Source organism: Penaeus chinensis, chromosome 43 (genome assembly GCF_019202785.1).
Source record: "Penaeus chinensis breed Huanghai No. 1 chromosome 43, ASM1920278v2, whole genome shotgun sequence".
Classification (NCBI taxonomy): Eukaryota; Metazoa; Arthropoda; class Malacostraca; order Decapoda; family Penaeidae; genus Penaeus; species Penaeus chinensis.
The window spans coordinates 6,473,888-6,486,642 of record NC_061861.1 but is presented as its reverse complement, the minus strand read 5'-3'; the positions used below and the strand labels follow the sequence as shown (position 1 = coordinate 6,486,642).

Sequence of the window (12,755 nt, the reverse complement as noted above, 5' to 3'; positions counted from 1 at the left end):
CCGCTCGAGCCAACAGTCAGAGCATACATATATATATATATATATATATATATATATATATATATATATATAACATTTGTGTGGAAAAATATCGGTAAGATGACATAAAATAACACTTTCATTAGCAGGATAAAGATCACTAAAGTAATGACTATACTAAATAGTAATTGTATTATTTTGTTATTTGTGCAGTGTGGATTGGACAAATAATATTTGGTTTAGCGTAATTGTAGATGTGTCAAGTACTACTAAATGAGAACGTTGCTTTTATTATTCCCAGATACTGCAACTGTGACGTCATCAGTTCAAGTAAGGAACTCCCGACTTGCACCTGGTGAGGATCCCTTCGGCCGCGCCTCCAGCTCCAGATCCCAACGTCTCTCTCTGCAACTCTTTTCTCCAAATAAAGGGTACAATGTTGGCTGTGCTGATGGTGTTGACGGCATGGCCCTTGTCACCCTCACTGACTGAAATAATCACGAGCCATTTTTACGAAGTCAAGGTCTCCAAGGCAACGATAATGGCGTCACGGACTCTGCAAGTCGTGCAGCCTGTCTCGAAGCTTCCCCCCTCACTTCGGTGCTCCTCCGTCTGCAACGTGGACCTGTTGTGCCAGGTGTGGTGCCACGAAGCTTCCTCTGAGGAGTGCCTCTTATCCGACATGTATGTGATGCCAACCTACAGGGAGACCAACCTGGGTGACACAGTCATGTGCAACACCAAACGGCACTATGACCTCGCGACCGGGGCCTTCTCCATCACCGCCACTCCTTCTGACCCCAGGGCATCCTTGAGAGTAAAGGACAATCTCATAGACGGGATCTACGACCGGATGACGATGAACCAGTGCTACTTGGGGGACTCCAGCTCAACCAAGCCATGGCTCTACTTAGACTTCGGCGAAGTAATCTCCTTCCGTGTTGTGAAGCTGGTTACGCAATCAGGAGGTCACCGTCATCACCTAAACCTATTTCAAGGCCTTGAGGTGAGAGCTGGCATGGAGGCTGTGGAAACACCTGGCAACTTCAGCTCATATGCCAGGGTTGCCAGCTTTGCAGGTCCTGCCACTGACTTCGACCAAGAGGTTTTCCTTGAGGCACCGGAGCCCGTCAAGGCCAGATTCATTTCAGTTCAGAAGATGGCGAGCATGACGATCCAGATTTGTCACTTGGAAGTATTTTAAGAAAACATATGTATAATCATTTTATGCTGATATTTACGTAACTGCACTAAATCCCTTACACAATAAAAATCACTGACCCGTAACCGCAATCAAGGCCATGCTTCTTTTGGAAATGGTTTTCATGCTTGAATGTTAACCATGCATATATATCTGCTGTTTACTGACAGATATTATTTCCAAATCATAAATCACACATGCAATTATAACTTTAACGATTTCAGAATTTAGAAAAATCTCATAGTCTCACAGTTGTGCTTGTTTATGCACATATTAGTATGTCTGTATTTTGTTTATAACACGGGGGTAAATTTTCCCTAATGCCCGAAGGGCCTCAGAGAACCTGCATCACCATTTCCAGACTTTATACTGTTGTTTTCGCTAGCAAGTTTTTCAGACTGGGCAGTTGGTGAAGAACTTGACAGTTTGTACGAAAAACAATGAATGGTGGGTTAAAGACAATTATATAATTATATACATATAAATTAGTATAGAGAGTTTACTCGGCCATTGCAATTGCAGGACCGTTCAAATGGGTGTACGGATAAGTATAATTTTGACCTTTCCTGTCTGGACCACGTTAGTAACGTGTCGGCAGCTCATCCGAGGGATCGGCGGTTCGCGTCCCGCTCTGGCGTGAGAAGTTTCAGACTGTCGTCTGGAGGTTATCGCTGTGGCTGGGCATCGCGATGTTTAAAGACAAAGCTTAGTCGAGTCAACACCAGCTGGCCCACGGTGTTCGAGTCGGCATTAGTTGGCACAGTCATAGGCATAGCCTGTGCGAGACTCAGCCTCGCATATATGACTTATGACAATACGACTGCCATTGTACTATGTGTGGGGTTTTCGTCCGGCTAAAAATGGGCAGAGTCTGCCGGAATTTCTCGCCTGATGAGTTTTTGGAGCAGTTCATTGGACTTTACAGGAGAATTCCTGTAAAAGTGGGTTGTCTGGTACCTGAGCAATGAGGCGAAGGATGCAGTAAGTAATGCCATCCTCGCCAGGGGCGGTTGCCTTACCTTTCAGAAGGCATTACACAATTCCCACTCGGATATTTCGGCAAAGCCAGAGGGATCAGTAGTAGTACAGGCTACTGATATATTAAAATTTCAATCAATTTTCAACTTGAGCTGATCTTTTATCCCGTGTGGAAGTGAATTCAACTGAGGATTCCCGGCCCACTGCTCTTGCACAGCATAAGGGCCTGCTCTTGTGGGCTGTGAAACTGCGGTGTTGTGAGAGCTTTACCTGTCAGCCTACTATTTTTTCTCCGTACGTCAGCTACAGAAATTTGACTATTGATGCTTTGCAAGAATTGTTCCTCGTGATTACCACGAATCTGAGTTTTTAATTCTCTGAATTCCTTGTTGGCTTTAAGAAATTGCATAGGATTATCTAATATCTATAACAATTAGCATGCTCCTGAACCCGTTTATGTTCCTTGGCCAGAATTGGGTCAATGATCCACGTCGGTGCATGGAGGCCTGGGACCTCATTTTCTTCGAGAGTCAGTGACAACTTTGATTAGGTCCTGAGAGAAATTTCAATAGTTATTCCATAGGTGTTATACCAGTCATAGACCCGTGCCTTGAAGTGATTATTTAGTTTAGTTCTTTATTTACCACCCTGGCTAACTGCACAGGCGTGGGCAAGCTGTGGTACATTTAATGCATGGTCATAACATTACATAGTGGTATTACATTTGAATTTTAGCTTATAACATTGTTATGAGTACTTTATCAGTTTAAGGAAAGGAACAATTGCACAGTCCTTCATCTACTTATCTGCCACGCCGGCATATAGCTAGGGCGTGGAAAAGCATTGATGCATTTGATATGCGGCTATGTGATACAACATTCCAAATTTAGGATACAACATAAGTGTATCTTCTAAGGCATCAGATGATATGAAGTATTTACATAGTTCCCGGTACCTCATGCTAGGTGGTCTGAAAGGCTGTAACACATGGCACTCTGAGATATAATGTACAGGTGTTCGTTTATATTCTTCATTACACAGTTTACACTTAGTTTCTTCGACATTACAAACTGTACTGACCTGCCAATACAATCTATATCTAAGCCTGATTCTTGCATTCACAACATCAAATTGTCTTGTTCTTGTTTCATATAAACCATAGATGAATGAATCTTGCCTAAACCGGTCATAGTGCTTTATGCTACAGCTTTCAGGGCGTTGAGAATTAATCAACCCAGTCAAGTCCTCTCTGAAGGAAGCTTTAATGATGTATAAAATCCTAGAACGAGGTAACCCAAGATCTATATCCACACTTTGTTTGTCACATGCTGACTTTGCAAGGCGATCAGCATGATTATGCCTAGGGATTCCAACATGCGATGGAATCCACACAAAACGTATAATATGGCCTCGTTCTTTTGCACGATACACGTTTATTCTGATGCCATTTGCAATATTTCCTGCACCTTTGTCTAGAGTGTTCAGAGCCTGGAGAGCAGTCTGTGAATCGCAGAAAATGACCCCTGAGGCCTTGATTCAATAGAAATTCGGTGGCCATGGGTATTCCTGACAACTCAGTTTGCATAGTGCTAGCCCAGTCATGAACCCTCCTACAATCCTGGTGCTGCAAAATATTGTTTTTGTATACAACAAAAGCGCATCCTGCTCTGCAAGGATCCGTCAGTGTAACATTGATATGCATTGGAAAGGGTTTCTAGATGGTCATTTATAATTGCAAGCGCATACTGCTTAAGTATAGCAGAGGGGACACTGTCTTTTTTGGGGGCAGTCGTATAATATACACTTAGGTCCGACATTTTCCACGGTGGTACAGAACGTCCATGTAGGGTCTTAGTTATAAGTGTGTTCAGCTGAGCTAAGTGTTTACACGTTACTTGTACCCAGGGATTTGAGTATGAATCGGTGTTGTCATTCATAGTTAGCTCTTCTATTCTGTGTTTTAGTTGTCTTTGGAACTCTGTACACTAGAGGGGTTCTCTAATTGATTTGACACTAAATGTGGTTTTATGTATAATATTCTTCCATAAACAGAAGGCAAATTAAGTTATTCTTTTGAGGTTATGGTTCTGCATCCCTAGGTTTATTCCTAGCAAGAAGCTGTATAAAGAGCATTTGCAACGGTTAACCTCATTAGTAACTAATTATCTTATTGTGTAAAAATAATTGTTTGAGTTATGAACACGTGATGTTACCTGTCCCGGCCCCCTAAAAATCCTTAAAAAATCCATACACTTTGTGCTACCTGGTGCAGCGGTAGCGGTCTCGTCGAGCAATCTTGCTGACCCCCGTTCAGTTCCCGCCAGTGGATGTTAACCCCCGAAAGGTGTGCAAGGAATGACAGGGGTTAATTTAGAAGCAAAATGAAAGCCTATCGCACCAAGAATAACCAATGTAACAACTCGAATATAACTAAATTATTATTGATTATGACAAATCAGTGGAGTAATACAATTTCGGTCCATGCTGCAAATTTAGGATATCTTTCATTTTCACCTTATGTCTTTACATTCTTTCTTCTTTTTGTCATACTAATCTCCCCCTTGTTTTCTGATTTCTTCTATTTCTTTGCTTGCTCATTTTTCCGTTTCATCTCCCTGTCTATTTTATGTCTTTCATTTACGGTCGCCTTCTTACACTTACGCTCTCCTTTATACCCCCTCTCCCTTACCCTACAACCCTACGAGTCCTCTCCCTGGGCCCTCTAAAGCCTCTTTACCGGTTCTGAATCCCATCTACCACTGTTCAAACCTCTAGAAAGGCGAATAAGCCAAATAAAAGCTCCTTTAACGATTGTTTGGTTTTTTTGGGTTTTATTCACGTCTTGAGCCTTTATTAAGTGTGGATGGGAAGTGTCTGTTGTTTTTAATGGATTATAACTGCTATTTATCTTTTTATAATTATTTTCGTCAATGCTGAACCCCTCTACTTATCTTGGTATTAAAACTCTGTAAACGTTTGAAGAAGAGTTCTTATTAGTTTTTAATATAAATCACATCTTAAATATATATATATTACGGTAATTGGTTATTTTGTTCTCACTTTTAGGGACGATGCTGTTTTTGTTATGGCTATTTTGATATTCGTTTAAAAAATCTGAATTGTTATATAACTGATTCATTTTATGGTGATTTTACTGCACAGGTTTTAATTTTCATTTTCGTGTCACTTTTATTTGTTTTCTTAATCTTAGCTTATTGTTAATTAACCTATATTATCTACAATCATGTATTAAGTTGACGTGGTTGAGCTGCATATGAGAGTCTAAGAAATAAACCTGGTACGGGAGTTGTCTCTGAACTTGGTGTTTGTGTGAACCTCCCCTGGAATATTCTGTATTACCGAGGCAACGCTTGAACAACAAGAAAAGGCGGTGTCTCACTCTTTTCATATGTCTGTTAGGAAACAGCTGGGCATGTTTACTTTTTATGTTTAGTTTTACCAAAGTATATTTCTTTACTGGCCAGAACCAGCCAGCGATGCTTCATCTGTCTTTTTACCCGAGTTCTTCATTTTCTTTAATTATCAGCCTGTTCCTTCGGGACGAGAATATCTTTGGAGCCTTTATTTTTTTCTCTCATTAAATGGTGGAGATTGGAGTATCTAGATTTAGGCTGAAAAGGGAATTTGGCTGGGGGAGAGAGGGAGTAGAGATAGGTTGGTTCGGAGTAGAGGAAAGAGATACTGGGGGAGTTAATGAGACTTCTTGAGAAGATGGGAGAGGAGCGGAGCAAAGTACAGTTTTCGAATAGGTAGAAAGAGAAAAAACGTCGGCGTGCTTCTGTTTGGCCCCACGCAGAGTGAGGCCTAGTTTGAAGCTGAGAACTGCTACCTCCGATTCGAGCTTGTAGGCAGGGCAGCTCCTGTAAAATGCATTATGAGAGCCACCACAATTGGTACACTGAGCAGAGCAATTTAAACGATCGTGACCAGATTGGGAACAAGAAACGCCAACATTTCTGGCATTGACGGGAAAAGGGTCGATATGGTCGGACAGGACAGGACACTCCACCAATATAAGCTTCATGGGGGAGGTCATGTCTACGGAAGCTAATCTTGGCAATATTTGTGTAGGAATTACGGTGGCCTCTGGGAGGAATAGTGTAGCACTATACTGCCACTGCATCATAGTCAACGAGGAATGAGGTTGGTAAATACTGTACCCATGACTCTTGGAGGTCGTTAAGGACTGACACAAAGCCAGCCTCTCATCCAGTGGAGCAATTAAATTGAGAACAATCAACATTATTACGTCTTGCTTTTAGACTTAAAAATTTGCCGAAAAAAAGTGAAAAGCCAATCGAAAGGTAAAATATTTGTTTTTTTGTTTGCACTTTTACATGGTTCTTTTCTATTTTACAGTTGATTTTCATACAACCTTTATTCATGATTTTTTAAAGTAAAATTTCAGGAATTTTGTTTGTTTGTGATTTAGGAAATCTTTTTGTTTTGTAACAAGGAAAAGTTCCCAGACTGACCCTCAGTTCCTGGGCTACCGAGCTACTGCTTACGGTGCATATGTATAAGGTAGAATCGAGACGTTTCTCGATTGTCATCTCATTCATTTTTATTTTCTTCTGCTTTATATTCGTTCGGTTGTCTGTCTTGTGCGTTTTTGTATTTTTTTTCTGTGTTCGTGATTTGTTGACGTCCACTACGTCTTGGTTCTTCATGCTCTTGAGAATTTCACTTTTTTCCATCGTCCTCAAATCCCTGTGAAAGATTACTCCCTTACAGATATATGGGTCAATAGTAACTCTGAGATCGTGAATTTGCGTCAGCTTAAGTAAATCCTTAATCTGCGAGTTATATTCCACTTTAACAAGGAGGCTTCCATCTCGCAAGTTTTTGACAAAATCAAAATCTCCGTCTCAAGGACATTTTTGATGATAAAGGGGTTCACGTTCAAAAGCAATTGGTTTGTATTGTATTTTTGGTAGGGATTTTGAAAAGAGGTTTTCTGAGTTTGTCAATAGTAGGGGTTCCATTGTTCAGAGTCGAATTGGTCATAGAGCGGTCAATAACCGGTCATGGGTCGCCCCTCCTTCTTGAGGTGGAGAAGGGGTAGCCAGGGTAGCATCCATCCTGGGTATCAAACCAGGTCCAACCTCTTTGCCCGAAGCCGATGTCCTGAAAGGAAAAACTCTTAACTTTTGGTATCAACCTAACAGCAATAGATAAGACCCCCACAGTGAAAGCCTAATTACGTTTTCCAGTACCAAAGGGGGATCGAGTTATGTGGATGACACCTTACCTCCAAACTTGCCTAGGCGAAGGGCGGTAATTTGATGCCCATCGTCTAAGCAAATACGGGAGCCCGCAAGGGAAGTCCGATAGGCTCAGGAAAGTCACATAAAGAGAGTAAAGGAATTTAGAATTAAAAAAAAAGTGCGCCGAAAGGACGCCTCAGACTAGTGAGACTCACTACCCAGGGGTCAATGACTGCAAAGGCTACCCTGGTGCAGAAGAGAGCTGCGGGTCTGAGGTGGGGTGCTGACTACGCCTGCTGTAGTTTCGTGTCACCTGCAAAATCAAGAGCACTGAAGATGCAGGCAAAGCACTAGAAACTGCAAAAGGATCTGTAACTACAGTTTTTACTGTACTTGAGTTTACTTTATAAAACTCAGAAGCAACAGTGTCAAGCGAGAGGCTCCCGGTTCCAGGGTAGCTCTTATTGCACAAGATTTGTGTGGGTTAAAGGTCATACACCCCCCTTATGTAGACTTTCAGACCTGAGTTGTCGTAGGCTCTTACCGGCAATTCTAATTGGTTAACTACGAGGGAGAACCACACAGGTATGAGAGACTGATGTAAATAATTAGGAGAGTTTAGGTACCACATGAAATATTTATTATTATACTGATCCGGCGTAAGTTCGTCCAAGCACGAAGCCTCCTCAGCGCGTCCGGGGCAGCAACGTCATCCCGCATCATAGGGCATCCTCAGCACGTCTGGGTGGCCCACCATTGTTACTTGTGGGTCCGACACATCTACGTCCAGGACCGTAAGGATGTTTTGTCGCTACTTCCGCGAAGTTGGTATCCCCGTCCGCCTCCAGACAGATGGAGGGCCTCAGTTTTCCAGCTCGGAGTTCCAGTCCATGAAACACCGGGGTGTCCACCATGTCATATCACCATCACAATACCCCCAGTCAAATGGCCATGCCGAGGCCGCTGTCAAGTCTGCCAAGTACTTGATTCTGAAGACAGTACCCTCAGGTAACAGACACCGAGGAGTTCGAACGCAGCCTGCTGGAGCTACGCAACACGCCCACCGCCGCCGGAAGAAGGTTGTGGGGGTAGAGTTGATGAAAAATCCTAGGACTTGAGTAGATAATGTATTAGTAGACATTGAGGAGGGGGTAGCAGTTGCAGTGTTCAGAGTTGCGGTCAAAGGAGAGCCTGGGGTCGGGGAACCGGGAGAGTTTGAGTTGGTGGGGCTACTTGAGTACGAGTACGAGTACGAGTACGAGTACGAGTACGTGTACGTGTACGTGTACGTGTACGTGTACGTGTACGTGTACGTGTACGTGTACGTGTACGTGTACGTGTACGTGTACGTGTACGTGTACGTGTACGTGTATGTGTATGTGTATGTATGTGTATGAGTATGAGTATGAGTAGGAGAGAAACAGTCCACCCCTCAGGGTCCCCTTCAGGAAAGGGCTAGACCACTAAAACAGGGGAATACCGAGCCCATGGCTCCCTCAAGCCTTTCAGAACTGGCACAAAGTCAGTCTTTCATCCTTTTAGCATGGCTCTCACACCTCAGGAAGTGGATAGTAGAAGGGTTTGCAGAATGGACGGAAACGAGAAAGCAGGAGGGGAAAACGTGCAAAATGAGTCGAAGGCTGAGGCCCAAGGCAGGGAAGGTCCCTAGCATTAGGTCCCAGTCCTCGCCTCCTTAGCCCTCCCACGACAATAAGGGAGTGTCTACGGAAAATAATCGTGGATATATTGGTAGAGGCCTTAAGGCAGCCTGTAGGGTTAATGATGTAGCACTGTACTTATATGCATCCCCAGCTTTAGGCCTCAGTCTCTGTCTCCTAAGGCCCTCACAGCAAACACGGACATGGACTGGGGGGGAATTCATCTTGCGTCGCTGTATGTCTCAGTTATTTACCCATTCTAAACTATTTGGGGATCTAGGTAGTATCCTGCTGTACATTAGGGTGTTTCAATAAATCCGACTTTTTCAGAATCATTCAGCAAGTTGCTAAACAGGCGCCTACTATGCTTAAATGACGACATGCAAAATATTAGACAAATCAAAAAATATCTACTATTCGCAATTTTTTATTAAAGTATAATACCATTTCCGGCGCTGGGATGAGGTGCGGCGGCCTCAGCCGGCCTGGCTGTGACCCGCATGACCCACGGAAGGGCATTTCGGTTCATCTGACATTATGGCAGAATCAAACATAGGGTAACTTAGGTCATTGCGAATGATTCCTGGGGACTTCCGTAAAGATTCCCAGTCACTATACATTTCCATATAAACTTGTGCTACCTTAATAATGCACATTACTCGCTCGCCTATATTGTGGTGACGATCTCGTCAGTGGCAATATGGCACTTCGACGTGATGGTTTGCGCAGTGCCGATACATTGATGTTTTGCCACCTAGACCACTGACGAAGAGTGACATTCTTGCTCGATACTGTGACTTAGAAGGACATGGTAACCAGACACTAAAAGGATGCTCAAAAGATGGCTTGCCATGCAATAATTTTATTATTACGGAATCTCAGATTTTATCCAAGTTGCAGGCGGAAATTGCTGTGCTGTATAGCAAATTCGGCATTAAGACAATATCACGTTGGTATATGAAAGAAAAAATAAAGAAAATAAAGAAAGAGTACTACGACTCTATCAGAAATGTAACACTGAAGACAAAATTCTCGAAAACTGTGTTTGTGTCATTCAAGGCAAAGAAACAACCCCGAGAAATCCTCAAGGAAGATATAGATTGGTATGATGCAAAAGTACAAGGAAGCAATGGATCACTCGGAAGTGTTGATTATCAGGCGCAAAGACGGGAATTTAACAGACTGAAATGGAAGCAGACCAACAATGCATTAGTCCCATTTATATGCAACAGTGAAGATATTGCAGAAATGTCTTTTGCCAGTTGGTGTCAGACGGCTGGGATTTTTTTGTTCCCTCCTACACATCTACCTGACCATTGACACCATATTGACCAAGGTGGAAGGAGTTTATGATGGTGATTTGCCCAATAAATCCAAGATTGGAATAAAGAACAACACCATAAAGTGTCTGAAAGCACTGAAAAAAATCCAAGGACAATCAGAAGTATTTCTGATTTTTCAAAAGTTCATTTCATGTGCTGACTCTTTTCAGAACTGCTATTGAAACTTCAAGGAGGTATGCCAGGGTTGGCTGTGAACTTGGCTTTCGTAGCAGCTACTTCTCGTCCATCAACAGACATCTGTATAATGCAGATGGTACACTTCTTCCCTTGGCTGTTGATCATGATTACGTCGATGAAGTTGCAAAGATCTTGAAAAGAGGAATTCGTGAAAAATGGCCATACACACCAGCCCTATTCAAAAATAAGTTTGCATACTTGTCCTATGATATGCATGACATCGATGTGTGGAAACCCAAAAGTTCATTAATACCTGGCCATAATCAAAACTGTAAAAGACTGATTCGAGACATGAAAAAATGTGAAGACAAACAGAATTGTTGTTGTAACAGAAACTAGAGAACGGCGCAGTCGGAGATATGGCAATGTAAACAACGGAGTAGAATTAAAATTATATTGTATGCAATATACAATGTTCCAAATAAAATCATTACTAGAATCCTTTCCTTTTATAGCCTCTTGTTAAATAGAATATGTTACTTCAAATCATGCTCTCGGCGACCCAACCCGATTCGGTGGGAAAGAACACGAAGTAAAGTCAAGCCTACTAATTGAAAAATTAGTCTTATGGCAATTGCAGAACTTTATATAATATTAATTTATAATAAAAATGATTTTGATGCAAAAATATTAAAGAAAAGTATAATATTAAGTTATTTTAAAAATAAAATAGTTATACCGACAACCGAAAACGAGGTGTTATTTGGCGCTCGAAGCGGTGTCTAAATCATAATTTTATCAAAACTTTCTATTGAAAACAGAGAATGCGAGATATTTTGATTTTAATAAAAAAATACATTGCCAAACTCAGAAAATTCATAGGCGCCTATTTCTTAACTTGCCCCCGGGATTCGAGCAAATTTTAGAAAATCGACAATTATTGAAACACCCTACTGTACATCCTTGTTTCCATTATTCGTATCCCGTAAATATCAATCTGAAGTTCAAGTAAATCAGTAATTCCAAGTTTACAGATCCCCTACACCCTGATCTCTTCACGGACTTGGGATTTAGGGCAGACCTCTATGTACAGCTACTCAGAAAACTATCCTTAGGAGCCGTGTCGAAACATTCATTAACGAACAGAACCTTATGTTACGGAAGGGTTTGTATTTTGGGGTTCAAAATGGTCTCGTTCCGATTCATAATGTATTGAATAGTTGTTCCGAATTTCCTATGGAGGATTCACTGTAACATGATCATCTTATTCCCTTGCAATATGCACACACACCATAAGCCTTCTGTGATACAAAAATAATATACGAGAAAAGTTTTTATTCCAAAGGCACCATCGCTGCGAGATAGCGCCAACAAAACTGGTAGGTAACACCATCCCTCCTCCCTGATTTCCCTTCGCTCGATATTTTGAAGAAATGTTTATTTTAATAGAAATGAATGCTAAAATATATTCATATATATATTTTTATCATTAATGCAGCGTTATCATTTAACATATTTGAACCTGAGAATGATCGCAAGCAGGAGGGGTCGAATCACCGCAGGATTTGTTTGGGTGGATGCAATTGGTGCCGGGAAGGTAACGGATGTTGGCAATGGTTGATTTACTGGCAGCAGATATGTAGAAATCCTTGAGGTTTTCCTCCCATCAGAAACTGATCCCTTATATCTTATTGAGGACAACAGTCCCATCCATACCAGCTGTTGTCAAAGATTGGTTTCGTGAACATCCCATCGCGCTTCTGTCACATCTACCCAGATTTCAACCCCATTGAAAACGTGGGCAGCCATGTCAAAATACATGCATCAAGACCACACTTGTAATCATGTCGCAGTCGTGAATGCCTTGCAAGCTTAAGGACGTTTATTGTGTGAGGAAAGCGTGCGTGGACAGCGGAGTTAATGGCGTCTGTTTCGACGCTTGAACTGTTTTTTGGCAGCATGGGGGGAGTGGTACAAAATATTAAACTTGAATATATTACCAATATCTTATTTTCCGTGTTTTGCTCTTAATGAAATATGCCAATAGCCATTAGGTAATATAATAATAAACCGTGAAAGTATCACCTGTCTCGTAATATGATTGAACCAACTTAAGAAAAATGTACAAGAAAACTAATTGATTAGCGACAAAGTACTATATCATAAAATAAATTACTTGCTAATTTATAGCTTCTTAATTCATGATTTAACAAAAGTAGTTGGAAAATCAGGGGTACCAAGTTTCCTAGCG

At 41.7% G+C, this 12,755-nt stretch overlaps 1 protein-coding gene across 3 annotated transcripts in view; it reads left to right on the top strand.

Moving 5' to 3' along the window:
* LOC125024533 overlaps positions 1-2,755 on the top strand; it is an 8,992-nt gene extending 6,237 nt beyond the window's left edge. For all 3 annotated transcript variants that reach the window (XM_047612330.1, XM_047612328.1, XM_047612329.1), the window contains one exon: positions 281-2,755. In XM_047612330.1, coding sequence (XP_047468286.1) covers positions 416-1,183 — 768 coding nt within the window. In that variant the 5' untranslated portion in view covers positions 281-415 and the 3' untranslated portion in view covers positions 1,184-2,755. The remainder of the gene's footprint in view (positions 1-280) is intronic.
* Positions 2,756-12,755: the final 10,000 nt, after the last annotated feature.